The sequence below is a fragment of the Nycticebus coucang genome, chromosome 14 (genome assembly GCF_027406575.1).
Source record: "Nycticebus coucang isolate mNycCou1 chromosome 14, mNycCou1.pri, whole genome shotgun sequence".
Classification (NCBI taxonomy): Eukaryota; Metazoa; Chordata; class Mammalia; order Primates; family Lorisidae; genus Nycticebus; species Nycticebus coucang.
The window spans coordinates 17,368,895-17,389,925 of NC_069793.1; the positions used below are offsets into that span (position 1 = coordinate 17,368,895).

General features: G+C 36.4%; 3 protein-coding genes and 1 pseudogene across 3 annotated transcripts in view; 2 read left to right on the forward strand and 2 right to left on the reverse strand.

Moving 5' to 3' along the window:
• Nucleotides 1-21,031, reverse strand: part of LOC128565814 (olfactory receptor 4A5-like) — a 134,044-nt gene that overhangs the window by 9,703 nt on the left and 103,310 nt on the right. The window lies entirely within an intron of this gene.
• LOC128565819 (olfactory receptor 4A15-like) lies at nt 2,262-3,179 on the reverse strand. The gene has a single exon (XM_053562548.1). The coding sequence runs from the start codon at nt 3,177-3,179 to the stop codon at nt 2,262-2,264; it is 918 nt and encodes a 305-aa protein (XP_053418523.1).
• Nucleotides 15,227-15,723, forward strand: LOC128565821 (60S acidic ribosomal protein P1-like; annotated as a pseudogene).
• Nucleotides 19,572-20,599, forward strand: LOC128565815 (olfactory receptor 4C46). The gene has a single exon (XM_053562544.1). The coding sequence runs from the start codon at nt 19,595-19,597 to the stop codon at nt 20,531-20,533; it is 939 nt and encodes a 312-aa protein (XP_053418519.1). The 5' UTR covers nt 19,572-19,594; the 3' UTR covers nt 20,534-20,599.

A 21,031-nucleotide genomic window follows, 5' to 3' on the forward strand; every position in this document is an offset into this window, starting at 1 on the left:
ATAGTTAGGAACTGCAAGAAACTTTTGAAAAAGGTGAGTAATTAGGGGATACTATCCCTACCATATACAGATCAACATTAAAATAACTTGACTACTGAAATAATGTTAGTGGTAGAATAAACCAGAAAGAAAAAGGAAGGAAGGAAGGGAAGGAGGGAGGGAGGGAAAGAAAATATGACCAAATATTGAAGCTTCTAGACTTAAAAAATTAAAAAAAGACATATAAAAGAAGAAATTTTAAATTTTTACTTAAATAATTATAATTTAATAAATTAAATTGACAGATTATTTTACCTATTTAGGAAAATAGACTTATATATTTCCTGATCACAAATAAAATTATCTCTGGGTTGGAAAATAATTCTTTTGAAAAGTCATTAAAAAATAAGATGTTAAAATTTATAGTCACCAGAGAGAAATGGAATTTTACAAAGTGTGATATGAGAAGAAACTGGAAAGTAAAAGATGATCATAACATAAATCCCATAACAGGGTAGACATAAATAGCAAACATCAAAGAAGAGTGGTATAAACATGTATATTCAATATTAGAGTTCAAAATTCATCAGCAAAAATTCTGACTCTAATAAATCAAGAATTCAAGAACACAATAATTGACAGAGTATATGAAGTGGATTTTACATCCCAGAGTTTGTACAAAGAACAGAGATCATAAAGATAAGTAAGTAATTTTCCTGACTTCAGGGAATTTACAGACCCATGAACATAAATAATGATTAACTGAAATTATCTGTTATTAAAATAACTATACATTTTAAAATGTACAAAAGTGAAGAACTTAGTTATGTAAACTCTGGTACAATCAAATGTTTGATATTATCTATGGTGTTATGTTTGGGAAGAACTTGAAATGATACAAGAAATCTCCATGTAATACTAATGGGGATAAAAATAATAATACAAAGTTACTCACACAGTGTGATTTACCAGGGAAAAGGTCTTGTTCCCCACCGCCCTGGCCTCTCATAAATCCAACTAAGGAAGGAAGCAATAACAATGAGCTCTCTGACTACACATTTTCTACCAGATTAGGGGTGGACAATGTTTAATTTCAAGCCTGATTCAAAGAGAAATTTTCATGAAGATTTAAATTAAGATTTCTGTCAAATAACACAATATGTCTCTTTATTACATAGTGATCTGAAATACATTAATGAAGAAGGTAAGAATGAAAACAACATATATAACCAACATTTTTCTTCATAATGATATTTTCCAAATTATCTGGTGCCAAGCTCTGCATTGAATGTTTGAAGCTTGTGGATAATGGATTTTACTAATTCCATGAATGAAATGGAGGGCCTGACTCTTTTTCAAAAGGCCATGAGATGTGGGTATTGAAAAATAAACAGGTTTGGCGGCGCCTGTGGCTCAAGGAGTAGGGCGCCAGTCCCATATGCCAGAGGTGGAGGGTTCAAACCCAGCCCTGGCCAAAAATCACAAAAAAAAAAAAAGAAAGAAAGAAAAAGAAACAGGTTTATTTTTAAACCTGTTTAAAGAGGTATCACCTGATATTTTAAACTACCTGGGAAGATTAATGGATCACCTGTGGAAAATATGGCACAAAACAAAGCTGCCCGTCTTGAAGAACTAGTGATTTTCCAATTGGAAAAGTTTAAGTCCGATTTAGTTCTTTTTTCTGCATATCTTCCTTGTTCACTCAGATTCTTTTCATATATTTAGCCTCCTTATGATTAATATTAAAACTCTGAAGCATTATTCTTCTCCCACCTTAATATGTTCAAAAGTATGAACAAAATTCTATATTAAAATACCATATATCTTACAAATACAAAATAAGATATACTTCAAGTATTAATATGCTCTGCTTTTATGTGAGGAAGAGTGAACCAAGCTTTATGTTTTATTTCTTATTTTATGCTTCTGAAATCTGGAAGGAGCACTGCAAATTCTGAAAAAGAATTATCTTTAAGAAAAAAGCATGAGAACATCTTCTATTAACTAAAATAAATTTACAGTGTCAACTACAGCTCATAAATTTATAGTCTCTCTATAAATCTTTATAGTTCCACCCCAAAAATAAACATATATTTTCCTAAAAAATTATGAAAATCTTGAAAATATATTTTTATCATTGGAAGTATTCACATAAACAATGTTTTTCATTGTATATAAGTTATTAAATCTGGGAAAAATTTACTATAGTTAAATAATCACACATGGCTTTCCTGGAGGGTCCAACTCTTCCTCAAAAATAGGTGATACAGTCCTTTGTCATCTCATTTTCTTTTTCTGGTCCAAAGTTTCTTCATGGCATTTTTCATCTCTGCATTTCTCAGAGTATAGATTAGGGGGTTCAACATAGGGGTGATTACTGTATAAAACACAGTCAAGGATTTATCAATGGGTAAAGTAGAAGGGGGTCTCACGTACATAAAAATACAAGGGACAAAGAAGAGGACCACCACAGTGATGTGGGAGCCACAGGTGGACAAGGCTTTACGTCTCCCCTCCTGGCTAAGATTCTTCAGCGAGTGCAGAATGACCCCGTAGGAGATGAGTAAGAGGGTAAAGATGACCACACAGATGGCTCCATCATTGGCAACCACAGTGAGACCGATGACATAGGTGTCAGTGCAGGCAAGCTTTAGTAAGGGGTACATGTCACAGATGAAGTGGTCGATGATATTGGGGCCACAGAAGGGAAGGTTGTAAACAAAGAGAAGTTGAATTATAGCATGCACAAAACCTCCAAACCAGGCTAACAGCAGTAGCAGGACACATGCCCGTTGGCTCATGACGGTTAAGTAATGCAGGGGTTTGCAGATGGCCACGTAGCGGTCATAGGCCATGGCAACCAGGAGCAAAATCTCAGCACCACCAAATAAGTGTCCTACAAAAAGCTGGGCCATGCAAGCTTGGAAGGAAATGGTTTTCTTTTCATAGAGTAAGTCTATAATCATGTTTGGGGTCACTGTGGAGGAATAAATGGCATCCATAAATGACAAGTAGCCGAGGAAGAAGTACATAGGGGCATCCAAGGTTGGGCTGACCACCACGGTCACGACAATGAGCAGGTTGCCTGCCATTGTCACAGTGTAGATGAGCAAGAACATGACAAACAGTATTTTCTGGCCCTGGGGGTTCTCAGTGAGCCCCAAGAGGACAAACTCAGTCACGTTGTTCCTTTGTTCCATATGTCCTTCTGTGCGTCCTTATTTCAGTGTTCAGGGAAAAATTACCTGCAAATATAATTATCAATAATAACTGAAATTGAAATTCTTTTATTTTTATTTATAAATATTAGTTGTCTATTTTTTGAGACTTTGGAAAAAATAAGAAGTTAACTGATGACTCCATACTGAACCTCAGAGTCAAAGCATTCTATGATAGACATACTCTTATCTGACAATGTGAATGTTACCTTTTTTTGCATTATTATTATTGTTGCTCAATATTTTGTTGGAGCAATCATCTGATTTTCTTTCTGAATGTATTTATCTTCGTTCATTCTTTACGAGGTTTCTGTTTCTAGTCCTTATCTTTAACATTGTTATTATTATTACATTTTAAGCCTTTTTAATTTTGTGAAGGCAAAAAGTGGAAACCAAATAAACACATCTATATGTATAAATAAAAATAAATAAATAAACACTATAAAAAATATGCAGCCATAAAAAAAGATGGAGTCTTCACATCCTTTATGTTTACCTGGATGGAGCTGGAACATTTCTTCTTAGTAAAGTATCTGAAGAATGGAAAAAAAAGTATCCAATGTACTCAATACTACTATGAAATCAATATATAACCACCTGCACATGAATACGAATGGCAAAACATAACTATAGTCTAGAAAGTAGAAGGGAAGAGGAGAGAGAGGGGAGGGAAGGGGGATATGGGAGGAAGAAGGGTATTTAGGGGGGCCTCACCTAATGTGCATGATCCAATGGTATATTTCAAAACTATTAAGAAATGAGTATAATTGTGATGGATGTGTTAGTTCAATGTAAACATTTCACATTGTATATTGAAGCAGTACCCTGAACCCACAAATGCATCAATGTACAAAGTTATGATTTAATAAAAAAAAATAACTTCACAAAACTTTAGTGTAATTTGTTTATTCATTCAACAATAGGCATCATGATTTATCAAGTTACAGAATTGTCTGAGATTATAAGAATCCAGTGCTGATTAAATCATGGTTCCCAACCTCAGCCATCTTAGACTAATGGAGAAAGAAATAGGTAAACAGAGGCAGGTGTGGAAAAGGACAAATGATCAAATACATGAGTCTGCCACAACTAGACTTCTATCAGGACACTAAGAAAATTGAACATATAGCTAATCCCATAAATAAAAATAAAATTAAAATGGGTTAAATATTTAATGTAAAACTAAAGTAAGATTTACTATATGTTTACTTTCAAATTAGTAAAAGAAATGACCCTCTACATTCTATGGTGGAAGAACTTTAAGTAATCATTGCAATTCCAGATAAACATATTTGACAATTTCAATTTTTTTTTTAATTTAGAAAAGGATATCATAAAGTCAATAGACAAATGTAGTCTTGAGAAAAGATTTACTTTTCAGAAATCTATATTTTAAAAATTAACACAGAGTTAATATTTAAAATATACAAAAGTGGTGAGCAATCAATAAACAAAACAATAACAAAATGGACAAATGACATAAACCAGCAACTAAAGGAAAAGTACATGCAAACGCCAAAAAAATATAACAGGATGCTAAAGTTCACCTATAAATAGAAAAAATTCAAAATTAAAAACAATATCACTTTATTTTTTTCTTTGTGGGAATTTTTAAAATATCACTTCACATTCATCAGACTAACCAAGAAGTTTTAAAAATGATAACAGCTATGACTGGCAAGAATAAAAGGGCATTTTCTTACACTGATAATGAACTTGGGAATTTTGTATTTTTTTGTATCTATTCCATAGACGTTAAAGCCCCAGTACACAAGGACATACACATGGCTTTTTTGTGTGGCATTATTAATATGGCATTAAACAAGAAAGAACAAAAGAAAAAAAGATTAAATACTAATCAATAGAGAAATGATTTAATAGAATTCAAACTCTATTAAATGGAACAAAGCCATTTAAAGAATTATAGTTATGCCAGTACCATTAGAGAAATTCCAATGGGTACTGTTGGATAATAAATAAGCATAAAATTATGTATAATGTGATATTATTATAAAATGAAAAAAAACCATACATGCATCCATTTATCTATGCTTGTATATGATTATATGAACATGGGAAAATATTGAGGATTTTACATGTTGGTGTTGTGAGCACGGTTTACATTTATGCCTATGAGGCAGGGAGAGGAAAGAGGTTGTATGTGAAACAATGAAAATGTGGGAGGCAGGCGCCTGCCAGAAGTGGGGTGGGGAGAAACAAGAGGGAAAGAAGTCTTCACACACACACCAAGAAAAAACGATATCATATCAATATTCAGTAACCCAGCTCTCTTTTAAAATAGCCGCCAAATAGTAACGCTTGAAATTAGTTTCTAAGAACACTGATATTTAAAAGTCATTTATTCTGGATTTTTATAATCTTAAAATACCAAAAAGACTATTACAGCATTGAGTATTTCACATATATTTTGCCAATCACAAAGGACTGGTAATGTGGCTTTCTATCAGAATCACTTAGAAGAACTTTTAAAAGACTATGAATTCCCACACCACCAATGTACGACTGCATAGTGTAAAGCCTGAGTTGAGAATATTATGTATAAACTGCGTGGGTTATCTGCACAAGGGGTCAATCATTCAGTCCAAGGTCGGATTGTGATACTATACCTCCTCTTTGTCCTGAGAGATCACAGCTGTATACACTGTCACCATCTCTGTGAACACAGAGGGCAAAATAACTCGGGCACCATCACTGGGCCTTGAAATACTCCCATGTGTCCAACTCTTTGCATGCTTGAAGGAAATCTGATTCAGTCAGGAAAAAAAGTTATCTTTTAAATTGCTGGGGTTATCAACAGAATGTCAAAAACATAACCTAATGAAGGCTGAATCTGGTTAGGAACAAACACACTCAAAACCTTCATTCTTGGCAAAATTAGTCCTAATGACAAACAAATGTTAAATAAACATTTATTCTTTTTTTTATTTTGATGGATAGATAATAGTTGCATATATTTAAGGGGCACACGTGATATTTTGAAGAAGCATGCAATGTAGAATGGTCAAATCTGAGCAATTGAAATATCCATCACCTCAAACATTCATCATTTCTTTGTATTGGGAACATTCCAAATTTTCTCTTCTAGATATTATTTCAAAATATACAAACAAATCATTAACTATAGTAGCAGCATTGTGCTACCAAACACTAGATCTTATTCTTTCTATCTACCTATATTATATACACATATTTTTTAACCCATTAAGAAACTTCTTTTCATCCTCCCTCCCTACTACCTTACCCAGCCTCTGGGCACCACAATTCTATTCACGACCTCCATGAGATCAATTTTTTACTACTACATATGAGTGAGACGATGTGATATGCATCTTTCTGTGCCTGGCTTATTTCACTTAACATAATGTTTTAAGTTCCCTCCGTGCTTCTGCAGATGACAGGTTATAGTCTCACTCCAATTCAAATGGCTATTATCAAAAATACAGTTGATCAGTTTTGAAGGCACCTGGTGCTCTGCTTTACACTCAACCCATATGCTATGGTTTAATATTAAACTTATATGTTTTACTGTACACCATTGAATTGGTGTCTTAGTGGTAAATTAAAACTAGCATTTAAAACTACCAACAAAAAAATTACAGAAAATAACAACTGCTGGCAAGGGTGTAGAAAGGGGAATGTTCCTACATGGTGGGAACGTAAATTAGTGCAGACACTATGGAAAACAGGCAGAAATTCCTCAAAAAAACTAAAACTAAAATTACCATATGGTTCTGCAATCCCACTGTTGGGTATATGTCCAAAAGAAAGGAAATCAGTATATCTAAGAGATATCACACTCCCATGCTTATTACACCTATCAAAGGATGAATGGATTAAATAAGCATTTTGCAGTTAAAGAAAAAGTCATCTTTATGGGAGAGAGAACTGTGAATTAATATAATATTTTCTGTTTATGCTTTATAGTCCTTATCTTAAACATTTTTATTGTTATTAAATTTTAAGTCTTTTTAATTTTGTGAAGGCAAAAAGTGGAAACCTAATAAACACTTGTATATGTAAAAAAATATTTTTTAAGAAAAAAGAACAATTAAAATTAAGTAATGAAGTAGACTTTACAACATTTTGATTCTCAATCAATTATACTAACCTGTCTTCAAACAGCATAGTTTGGGGTAGTCTGAGGATGGAGAACTACTTTAATCCTTGTATTATCATGTTTGAAGTCTATCACTTCACTTCCTAAAAAAGCTAACCATGTGGATACTGGTTTAGACAAACACTGTCTGAGGTTAAAGGCAAACGTCTGTGGAAACTGTATCTACATTTGAACTACAGTATACTGTTGAGTCATTCAATTGGTGCACCTCCAAGGGCGATTCTTGTCTAATTAAATTCATTGGGACCTTTATCATAATTCTGTAGGTAGACTCTGCATCTCCAGAGATACCAAAAGGGTAGTAACTATCTATAACAGGATTGATAGAACTGTGCCCTCTGGGGGAAAATTGCAAAAGGACAACTGGAGGTCAAATCATCAAAATGGAAAAGTCAAGTCTAGGAAGAAATGAAATACATAAAACTCTCTTTTTTAAATGATGCTATCAATGGAGAAGACAAATGATTAGAACCTTCTCTAAAGAAGACAGACAAATGGGTAGGAAACATATGAAAAAATGCTCATCATACTAATTATTACAGAAATGCAAATCAAAACCACCCTGAGATATTATCTAACCCCAGCAAGAATGGTCCACATCACAAAATCTCAAAATTGCAGATGCTGGTATGGATGTGGAGAGAAGGGAACACTTTTATACTGCTGGTGGGACTGTAAACTAATACGACCTTTTTGGAAAGAAGTATGGAGAACCCTCAAAGAACTCAAACTAGACCTCCCATTTGATCCTGCAATCCCATTACGGGGCATCTACCCAGAAGGAAAAAAATCCTTTTATCATAAGGACACTTGAACTAGATTGTTTATTGCAGCTCAATTTACAATCGCCAAAATGTGGAAGCAGCCTAAATGCCCACCAACCCAGGAATGGATTAACAAGCTGCAAGATACACACAAACACACACACACACACACACACCATGGAATACTATTCAGCCATTCAAAAAGATAGAGACTTTACAGCCTTTGTATTAACCTGGATGGAAGTGGAACACATTATTCTTAGTAAAGCGCCACAAGAATTGAGAAGCATGAATCCTATGTATTCAATTTTGAGATGAGGACAATTAATGACCTAGTACACGGTGGGGGGGTTGGCGGAAAGGAATAGTAGAGAGAGGGAAGGCGTGAGGGGGTGGGGTCTCAGTGTGTGACACACCTTTTGGGGCAAGACACAATTGTAAGGGGAACTTTACATAACAAATGCAATTAGTGTGACCTAGTTTCTTGTACCCTCAATGCATCCCCAATAATACATAAATAAATAAATATAAATATAAAAATAAATGATGATATGCAAAATAGTCAAATCTCTTAGGTGTGTAAGCACAGACAAGTTTCAATAAGGGATACATGTCACATACAAAATGATCAGTGACATTGGGGCCACCAAATGGAAACCCATAAATAGTGCTCAGTTGAATTACTGAGTGCCGAAATCCTCCAGAACAGGGCACTGTCAGCAACACAACATATACCCACTGTCTCATGATAATCAAATAACGCAAAGGCTTACAGAGAGCCACATAGTGGTCAAAGGCTGTTACCTATAGAAGACCCCAACCTGCCAAAACAGGGCTCTATAAAAACCTGGGTGCTGACTCATACAAAATTAGAAAGATACGCTGTTTTTCAGAAAGGACGTGTCTGAAATCAAACTTTTGGGGAAAAGGGACAAGGAATAAGTGACATCCATGGATGAAAACATACAAGAATAAGTCAGTCAGCAAGCCCAGGATCTTACTGACAGCCACAGCCATAGAAGGAGCAGGTAGCCCACATTGGTCGGAATGTGGAGGAGCAACAACGTAACACAAAGTACTTTCTGCTCTTTTGCTCTGTGTGTGAGGTCCAAGACGATCAAACAAATTACATTTTTAATGATTCCACCTATTATTTATAGGTGCTCACTTTAGATAAGAGGGACAGGCGTGGCGGCTGTAGCTCAGTGGTTAGGTCACCTACTCCATACCCTGAGGCAGGCAGGGTTGAACCCGGCCTGGGCATACTGAACAACAATGACAACTGCAACAAAAACATAGGCAGGCATTTTGCCAGGTGCCTGTAGTCCCAGCTATTTGGGAGGATGAGGCAAGAAAATCGCTTAACCCCAAGAATTAGGGGTTGCTGTAAGTCACAGCACTCTACCAAGGGTGACATAGTAAGACTCTGTCTCAAAAAATAATAATCATAATAAAATAAAATAAAAAGATCATAGAGATAGTTTACCTATAAACAAAGGAAAAAATGTAAATGTATCTCTATGTTTATTAATTCAATTAGAAATGTATATGGAGAATCTATTTATATCAAATGTGTCATAGATTCCAGAATGTCCAAGTTGAAAAAGTCATAGTTCCCTACCCGCAGTGTTTTGGTACATAATGATAGGATCAATGACAGGCATGGTGGCTCATGCCTGTAATCCCAGAATTTGGGGTAGCCAAAATGGAAGAATTCTTGAAGGTAGAAGTTCAAGATCAGCCAGGACAACATAGCAAGACCCTGTCTCTACAAAAATTTGAAAAATTAGTAGGGCATGGTGACAGGTGCCTGCAGTCCTAGCTACATGGAGGTGGGAGCATTGCTTGATCCCAGGAGTTCAAAGTTACAGCAATCTATCATCAGGTCACTGCACCCAGCCTGAGTGATAGAATAAGACTCTGTCTCTATTAAAAAAACAAACAACAAACAAAAAATTACAGACCAATGTTATAAATACCATAAATATTCTCAAGATGCTAAAGGTCACAGTGTAGGGATATAGAAATCAAACTGAAAGAGAAGGCTTCCCAGAGGAAATAATACTTAGCTGACTTTTAAACAAATAGTAAGAGAACAAGAGAAGATGGGCAGTGAATTGCACAAAAAGGTGCACCGTTTCACAAAAGTACCATATTGAAACCCATTAAGTTCATTTACATATTCAAGCTATGAATGAAAGGTTACTGTCCTGGTTTGCCTCCTAACCCATTGACATCTCTCTTAGGGTCTTCAGTTGAATCTTCTTTTTCCCTACCAATAAATGCTGAAGCACTCCAATTTTATTTTTCCAATCCGTATATCTCCCCTAATTTTTAGACTCATATGGGCAACATCTCTAATTATAAACATTAATAACCACTTATCAATTTAGTATTTCTTTAAAAACTTGAAAATAGAACTACCAGATGATGCAGTGACCCCACCGCTGGGTATATATCCAAAGGGTGGGAATTCAGTATATCAAGAAGATTTTGCACTCCTATGTTTATTAAAGCAATATTCACAAGAGCCAAGATAAGGAACCCAACCAAGTGTCCATGAATGGATGAATGAATAATGAAATTTTGGTAGATACACACAATGAAATAGTCTATAGCCACAAAAAAAGCAGGGAAATTCTGCCTTTGAAAACAATATGGTTTGAACTGGAGAACATTATATTAACTGAAATAAGCCAAGCACAGAAAGACAAATCTTGCATGTTCTCATTAAGTGTGAGAGCTAAATATTCAAAATTGATCTCATAAAGACAGAGAGCAGAATGATGGTTCCCATGGACTGAGAAGGATAGTAAGGAATGGGAATAAAGTGGAGTTAAGAACATACTTATTTAAAATGAACACTGTCTGATGGCACAACTAAATGACTATAATTAATAACAAGCTATGGTGTACTTAAAATAACTAAAACTAACTAAAATAACTAAAAAAGTGGGATTGGAATGTTTCTAACAAAAATAAATGTTAACTACCTGAGATAAGGAAAACCCCATAACAGTGATTTGGTTAATTCACATTATATGCCTGTATCAATACATCATGCATATCCTATAAAGATATGCAAGCATTATGTACCCATAATAATTTAAAATAAAAAAATTTAATTAAAAACTGGTGGCACCCGTAGCTCAGTGAGTAGGACGCTGGCCACATACACTGAGGGTGGCAGGTTCGAACCCGGCCTGAGCCAGCTAAACAACAATGACAACTGCCAACAACAACAAAAAAAAAAATAGCTGGGCTTCATGGCAGGTGCCTGTAGTCTCAGCTACCTGGGAGGCTGAGAAAGAGAATAGCTCTTAAGCCCAAGGGGTTGCCGTGAGCTGTGATGCCACAGCACTCTACACAGGGCAACATACTGAGATTCTGTCCCCCCAAAAAATTATTTTAATTAAAAACTAAAAAAAAATTGTGTCCCACACCCCTTGACATCCCCTCATCCCCTCCCTCTGTCCCCTTATCTAACAAAAGCAATCAATGAACCTGGTTCTGTGTACCCTCAATGAATCCCCAACAATAAAAAAAAAACTAAAAAATTTTAAAAACAAACTTAACAGCATGTTGAAAGGATCATTCCAGCTCCATCCATGTAAACATAAAAGAGGTAAAGTCTCCATTTTTTTTTTTTTTTACTACTGAGCTGGAAAATATTCTTCTTAGTAAACTATCTCAGGAATGGGGAAAAAAGTATCCAATGTACTCAGTACTACTGTGAAACCAATTTATAATCACTCACACTTGCATATGAAAAATGAAACACAACTTTAGCCTAGGATGAATGAGGGAAGGGGAGGGAGAGGAGAGGGGCTGGGGTGGGAGGGATAGTAGGAGATAGTAGGGGGACCACAACTACAGAGCACATCGCAAGTACAAGTTGGATCTATCATATGTAGAACACAAATGTCCTAATGCTATAATTGGGTAAATGAGGTGAAAGCTATGCTGATTAGTATGACGTAAGCACTCCAATTTGTACAAAGAATCAATCCATTGAAAATGGCATAAATGTATTTATGATCTATGTACAAAGGACTTAATTAAAAAAATTTTTTAAAAGGGATCATTCACCATGATCACATGGAAACAAGGATCATTCAACAGGTGTAAATGAACTAATGTGCTATACCACATTATGAGGGTAAAGGATTAAAACTGCATGATCATCACAATAGCTGCAGAAAAGGCATTTAACAAAATACAACATCCTTTCATGATAAATGCTCTCAACAAACTAGAGCCATATAAGACAAGCCTATAGCTAACATCAAACTTAAAGATGAAAGCTGAATGCTTTTCCTCTAAGATCAGAAAAAGACAAGGATGCTGTCTTTGATCACTTCCACTCAACATAGTACTAGAAGTACTAGCCAGTGTAATTAGGCAAGAAAAAGAAATAAAAGGCATTAAAATCAGAAAAAGAGGTTAAACTGTATCTGTTTCTAGAGAAACATGGTTCTGAATATATAGAAAACTCTTAAAGACTCCAAAAAAATTGTTAGAACAAAGAAACGAATCTAGTAATGTTGCAGGATACAAAATCAATAGGCAAAAATCAATTGCATTTCTATACACTAACAAAAAATTATCCAAAAGACAATTTAAGAAAATTCCAGTTACAACAGCATTTGTATTAACCTGGAGTGAGTTAGAACACATTTTTGTTAGTAAAGCATCACGAGAATGGAGAAGCAAGAATCCAGTGTACTCAATTCTAACGTGAAGGCAGTAGAGACACCCCTTGTGGGTGGGACACAATTATAAGAGGGACTTTACCTAACAAATGCAATCAGTGTAACCTAATTCTTTGTACCCTCTATGAATCCCCAACAATAAAAAAGAAATAATAATAATATCCTTGGGAATAAATTTAGCCAAGGAGGTGAAGGACTAGGGCTGAAAACTATAAGACATCAATGAAAGAAATTGGAAAAGACACAAATAAATGGGGAGATAATGCATGTATATGGACTGGAAGAATTAACATTTTTTAAATGCCCATACTGCCCAAAGTGATATACAGATTCAGTTCAATCCTTATCAAAATCCCAATGATATTTTTCATAGACATATAGAAAAAAAAATCCTATAGCTTACACAGAAGTACAAAAGACCACAATAGCCAAAGCAATCTTGAGAAAGAAAAACAAGGCAAGAGGCATAGCACTACTGATTTCAAAGTACACTATAAAGCTATAGTAATGACACTAACAAAGCACAGTATCGTACTAACATAAAAACAAACACATAAACCAATGGAACAAATAGAGACCCAGAAATAAACCCATGCTATGATCAGCTGATCTTTGACAGGAGAATCAAGAACACAAAGTATGGAAAGGACAGTCTTTTCAATAAATGTTGTTGGGAAATTGTATATTCACATGGAGAAGAATGAGATTGGAACCTCATTATACACCTTAGACAAAATTAACTCAAAATGGAGTTAAAGATATAAATGCAATATCTGAGATCATACATCATGGAAGACTATGCAGAGTAAAAGCTCCTTGACCTTGGTCTTGGCAATGACATTTTAGATAGAGACCAAAATCACAAGCAACAAAAACCAAATTAAATAAGTGGGACTACATCAAACTATAAAGCTTCTATATAGGAAAGGAAAAACTCAACAAAATGAAAAGTCAACCTACAGAATGGGAATACACAACCTACAAAATGCAAACCCTATATTTTATAAGGAGTTAATATCCTAAATATGTAAGAAATTCACACCTCAAAACCTGATTTAAAATGGAAAAGGAGGGCGGTACCTGTGGCTCAGTCGGTAAGGCGCAGGCCCCACATACCGAGGGTGGCGGGTTCAAACCCGGCCCCGGCTGAACTGCAACCAAAAAATAGCTGGGCGTCATGGCGGGCGCCTGTAGTCCCAGCTACTCGGGAGGCTGAGGCAAGAGAATCACTTAAGCCCAGGAGTTGGAGGTTGCTGTGAGCTGTGACGTCATGGCACTCTACCGAGGGCAGTAAAGTGAGACTCTTGTCTCTACAAAAAAATAAATAAATAAAATAAAATAAAATGGAAAAGGACCTGAACAGATACTTCTCAGAAGAATACATACAAGTGGCCAACAGGTATCAGAAAAAATGTTCAACATCACTAACCATCTGATAAATGTAAGTCAAAACCACAATAAGATATTGCCAAACACCTGTTAGGATGACTATTATCCAAAAAAACAAAACACAACAACTGTTTGCAAGAGTTTTCAGAAGACAGCCCTCTACACCTTTGGTGGAAATGTAAATTGCAAAACTATTATGAAAATCAGCATTGCAGGGCAGCGCCTGTGGTTCAAAGGAGTAGGGCACCAGCCCCATATACTGAAGGTGGCAGGTTCAAACCCAGCCCTGGCCAAAAACTGTAAAAAAAAAAAAAAAAAAAAAATCAGCATTGCAGTACTACAAAAAATTAAGAATAGGCCTTCCATAAGATCCACCACTCCCATCTTTGGGTATAAATACAAATGAAATGATATCACTATCTCAAAGAGATACGGTCATGCCCAATTTTATTGCAATATTATTCATAATAACCAAAATAAAAACACAGCCTAATTTTCCATTGATAGATGAAATGGATAAAGATGATGTGGTACAAACACACATACACATAGACACAAATATGAAATACTATTTTCACCATTGAAAAGAAGGAAATCTTGTCATTTGCAACACTATGGAAAAAACTGGAGGACATTATGCAAAGTGAAGTAAACCAGAGACTGGAAGACAAATAATGTCTGATCTCACCTATCCAGGAATCTAATAAAGTTGAACTCACAGAAACAGAGAGTAGAACAGTGATGCCAGGAGCTGGGCGATGAGGAAAATGAGAACAAATTGGTCAGAGTCGGGGGAACTAACGTACATCATGAGTAGTGATATGTGTGTTAATTAATTTTTTTGTAGTAATCATGTATATATCTATTAAATCATCATGTTGTATACTTTGAATCTATGCAAGTTTTGTCAATTAAATATTTAAATAAATGATTTAATAAAAATTTAATTTAATTTAATTTTAATAAATAAAATTAATTAAATAAAAATTAAGTTAAAATTAATTAATTAGCTCTTTTCTCAGCTGCTTTCAAGGTGCTCGGTTCTTCCGAGGAAGCTAAGGCCGCGTTGGGGTGAGGCCCTTACTTCATCCGGCAACTAGCACCATGCCCGGCAGCGCTATCTCAGTACTCGCTCATGCCATGGCCTCTGTCTCAGAGCTCGCCTGCATTTACTCAGCCCTCATTTTGCATGACGATGAGGTGACCCTCACGGAGGATAAGATAAATGCTCTCATTAAAGCAGCTGGTGTAAATGTTGAACCTTTTTGGCCTGGCTTGTTTGCAAAGGCCCTGGCCAGTGTCAACATTGGAGCCTCATCTGCAATGTAGGGGCTGGTGGACCTGCTCCAGCAGCTGATGCTGCACCAGCAGGAGGTCCTGCCCCCTCCACTGCTGCTGCCCCAGCTGAGGAGAAGAAAGTGGAAGCAAAGAAAGAAGAATCCGAGGAATCTGATGATGACATGGGCTTTGGTCTTTTTGACTAAATCTTTTTTGTAAGGTGTTCAATAAAAAGTTGAATTCTGTCATGCTTAAAAAAATAATAATAATAAATAATAATAATAAAATTAATTAATTAAATGGTTTCCATTCGGGTGGTGCCTGTGGCTCAAGGAATAGGGCGCTGGTCCCATATGCCAAAGGTGGCGGGTTCAAACCCAGCCCTGGCCAAAAACCACAAAAAAAAAAAAAAAAAAAGTAAGATAAATGGCTTCCATTCATTTTGTGCTCTCACTGTTCTAGATCTCAAGCAATCAGTGATGCGTTTCCAGAAAATGTTTCCTAATGACAAGAAAACAGAAGCTCTTTCTGTGACATGACTCATCAGAGATACTCCATCCCTGGTCCACTCACTAGAGGTAGGCCACCTTCACAGTGTCCCACACAGCATTCAGCTGGCCCAACTGCAGATGGAGAAAGGGGACTCTCACAGGCTTATATTTCAAGTATAAGGAATACAATACCCCATTCAAAAATGGTTTATTTTTTCCCCCAATCATATTTCTCCAGAATGCCTTCTTCTAAAACAAAATCTTTCCATCAGAAGATAATTAACTCCTGGGAGAGAAAGCAGCAGCTGCAGAACAAGATCCCTAAGCCTTTATGGAAACTCTTTAAATATCCAGGCTGCGCAAGATGAAAATGATTTTGTCATCATCCACATCATGGGCAGAGTGACCCATTTATATCTGTTTCTGTCACACTTTCTGTCTTTTGCACTGCAGGACTGGAGCCATATATAAAGAATCAAGTTTTCAAAAGGTTTCAAGTAAATCTATTTTAATTCACATCCCAGGTTTTCTGTGAAAAGTTTTAAGGCTTATTAGGCCAGATAAAAAGATTGTAAGAACACCTTCCTTTTTCAAAACAGCTTTACCAAATGAAGCACAATTGATTCAAAAAATAAAAATAAAAAAACCTGTATATTTAATGTACATAATTTCTTAACAAATGTTGACTTGATACTGAATTGTCTGAACAGGTAATTTACAATTTACAAATATAAAGGTGAAATATCTTTCACCTTTGTATTTATGCCAAGAAGAGATCAATTTGAGAGGAGATTGTTTCTGAACACTCCAAGCATCATTAAGACCATCTAAATGCTAAGACTACTAAGGTAAGCTTTTTAATAGTATTGGTGCTCGTTAAATATTGTTACTTTTCTTACATAGTAATCAGTATCTTTTTAACACTTCAAATATAGTGATTGAGTCTTTCGTCCTCATTCCAATTCTTCAAAGAGAATTGGTTTATATCATTAATCTAATTTGACAGTTGAAAATTTGAGGCTCATAGAGAGTAAGCAATTTTTAGAACCCAGCTCTGTGATACCACACACCATGCTTTTTTGCCTGATATACCTCCTTAATTATCAAGAGTAATCACGAGGATTAAACAAAGTTTAAATACACTTCACATGCACAAGAGACATAAATATAAATACCAAATGGCATAAATCAACAGCTGTTTAGTCCAAGCACAAACATGGAGAACTCTTCCTGGGATCAGCTGCTGTGGACAATATAAGTCTCTGTTGCTTCTTTGAGAATATTGAAAATACTTCTTCCTGAGCTCATTGGGGAGTTAAATATTTCTCTAAATTTCAATTCATACTATTTCCTATACACACTCATAAAATAAATCAAAGTCTTGTGTGTATCCACAGCACTGTGGTGGATTTTTTTTTTCAATCAATTCTCATAACAAATTGTAAGGTATTGTTATTCTCACTTTATAGGTGAGGAAACGGGATGTAAGGTGCCAGGAGACATACCCCAGATAAAAGAAGTTGCAAGTGGAAAAATCATAATTCTGATGCAATATACTTCTGATCCTAAATCTATATATACTTAACTACTGTGGTAGTCATTTTCAACATTTTGCCAAAGAGTCTGGGGGCTCATGATTTGGAGGGGGCTTGAGAAAAGAACTGAAACAAAGGGAGAGGCTAAGATAAAATTTCCTTTAATTAATGCAATGGCACATTTTTCTTTCTATTTTGGAGTTCAAAGATGCCACTGTGTGTGTGTGTGCATGTGTGTGTGTACTGATGAAATTGCTCTATATGAATTTGCCTCCTAAATAGTATTGAAGTAGTTACAATCATAAAAGTCACATCAAGAGGAGATTACCAGTTAAACATTGTTTATTATAACATAACAAGACAGGGTATGGGTACTAGTTAAAAATTAACTAGTATAATCTTACCTAACCTTGACTATGCCCTTTATTAGTTGTTTGATCTTGAACAGAATCTTTAACTTCCCTATGCTCCTATTTCTAATGTATAATATAAAAATGATGGCGGTAACAATTTTCCAGGTTTATAGGAGAGGATTAAATCAGCAACTGTCTGCCAAAGACATTTAGAACACACTGGTCCTCACTGTGTTTTAGTTAATATTATCATTAATATTACAACTATGAATGTTATGATTTTAATATAAGTAATTTTATAACTATTATTGTGGTACTCTAACCATTAATATTAGTCTCTGATATTGCTGTCTCATCTGAAAAATGAATGAAACAATGCCAACCACACAGGTTGTTAAAAGTGTTCATTGGGGGCGGCGCCTATGGCTCAGTCGGTAGGGCGCCGGCCCCATATACCGAGGGTGGCGGGTTCAAACCCGGCCCCGGCCAAACTGCAACCAAAAAATAGCCGGGCGTTGTGGCGGCACCTGTAATCCCAGCTACTCGGGAGGCTGAGGCAAGAGAATCGCTTGAGCCCAGGAGTTGGAGGTTGCTGTGAGCTGTGTGAGGCCACAGCACTCTACCGAGGGCCATAAAGTGAGACTCTGTCTCTACAAAAAAAAAAAAAGTGTTCATTGGAATGCTATGTGCAAAGCACTTACTATTATACTATGCCTTGAACAAAGTAAGTAATCATTAAAAGTATATATTATGATCTATTTATAAAGTTAATGAGATTTAGGCAGTAGCTTTATGAATTCTTTCACTGCGGCTCTTATTTTTTCTTTTTGCATTCCCATCTCCATGCCCAGTTAACTTCTGATGTCGACCACCCTACATGCTCTGCTCACTGGCATTTCTTTCTCTAGCTTCCACCCCATTGTGGAATCTCAACCCATTTCATCCAAACTCATGAAGACCTTTACCTGACAGTTATCCCAAGATTTCTGCCTCCTCAAGTTCCTCTTCATCCTCCCAGTCATATTGTCAGTAACCTACCAACGTTCCTCATTTTCTAAAGACTAAAGAACAGGTTCTTTGGCTTTACCACCACGTCCTATAACCTCATCTTTCACCTCCCTTTTTAGGCTTGGCTGCTACTGTGTGTTCAGTCTGTTACTTCAAATTAGGCTCTTGGTCCTCTCAGATGATTAAGTCTGCACAGATGAGTTCTCAACTCATGTGTTTGCAAAAATTCCTCATATCTATACTCTTAACAGAGTCTTCACCAAGGAGATAATTTAAGTAATCTCCAAGAACAGAGAAACTTTTTTTGGAGGCGGGGACAGAGTTTCACTCTGTCACCCTGGGTAGAGTGCCATGGCATCATCATAGCTCACAGCAACCTCAAACTCACGGGCCCAAATGATCCTCCTGCCTCAGGCTCCTGAGTAGCTGGGACTACAGCACCCACCACAATGCCCGGTTGATTCTTTTCTATTTTTAGTAGTGGGGGGGGTCTAACTCTTGCTCAGGCTGGTCTCAAAATCCTGAGCTCAAGCAATCTGCGCACTTCAGCTTCCTAGAGTGCTAGGATTACAGGCACGAGCCACTGCACCCAGCTGTGAGAACCTTTATTTACATACCAAGAAAACCTGAAAAAAATTCACAGCATAATATTTATTAGAATGAAAGTGTAATAAAGTCAAGGTTGCATTAATCAAAAACTTTTTTTCAGGTAATGTAATTAACCATCACATGAAATACATGGAAAACACAAACAATGTGACAGAGTTCGTTTTACTGGGGCTCACAGATAATCCAAAGATGCAGAAAATCATATTTGCTGTGTTTTTTGTCATCTACATCATCACTGTGGCAGGAAATGTGGTCATTGTGGTCACAATCATTGCCAGCCCATCACTGAGGTCCCCCATGTACTTTTTTCTGGCTTATCTGTCCTTTATTGATGCCTGCTATTCCTCTGTCAATACCCCTAAACTGATCACAGATTCACTGCATGAAAAGAAGACCATCCTGTTCAATGCATGTATGACTCAAGTCTTTGGAGAACATTTCTTTGGAGGTGCAGAGGGCATCTTACTTACCGTGATGGCCTATGACCGCTATGTGGCCATCTGCAAGCCCTTGCACTACACCACCATCATGAACCGGCGTGTATGTGGCCTTCTAGTAGGAGTGGTGTGGGTGGGAGGCTTTCTTCATGCAACCATACAGATCCTCTTCATCTTCCAGTTGCCCTTCTGTGGCCCGAATATCATTGATCACTTTATGTGTGATCTGAACCCTTTGCTCAATCTTGCCTGCACTGATACCCACACTCTGGGGCTATTCGTTGCTGCTAATAGTGGGTTCATCTGCCTGTTGAATTTCCTCCTCCTGTTGGTCTCCTATGTGGTCATCCTGCGCTCCCTAAGGACCCACAGCTCAGAAGAGAGGCACAAAGCCCTCTCCACCTGTGTCTCCCACATCACCGTGGTCGTCTTATTCTTTGTGCCCTGCATATTTGTGTACATGAGACCTGCAGCCACTTTATCTATTGATAAAGCAGTTGCTATATTCTACACTATGATAACTCCCATGTTAAACCCCTTAATCTACACCTTGAGGAATGCCCAGATGAAAAATGCCATTAGGAAACTGTGTGTTAAAAAAGTTATTTCGGGTGACAAATAAATGTGTCTGGAGTCCAGCCAGAATTGATTCAACTGAGGGAAGTGTCAAAAGAATATTTTGGATAATCTCAAAGAAATGGTGTAATAAAGTCAATCTCAGTTAAAAAAAAAAAAAAGTGTAATAAATCTAAGGCTGCATTAATCAAAAATTTTTTTCAGGTGATGTAATTAACCATCACATGAACTACATGGGGATAGAGAAAAAAACAGCCATACCATACCATCGATCATATCATTGATAGATTCTGCATTGACAGGAGTAGAAATGATTCAAGAAAACAGAGGCAAATCTAACCCTGACAACCCTGTCTATTTATGAAATTCTACCAAACTGGGGCTTAGTTTTACTAGCTTCATCCAGTATGTGGATTCATAGGTTTTTTTCTTCTTAAAAAAAGAAAGAATAAAATATATTGGTACCAAGCAGTAATGTTGAAAACACTCCAAAGAGGTTGTTGCGTGACCCGAGACGCGAACGAGCAGCAGCTTTGCTGTAGGT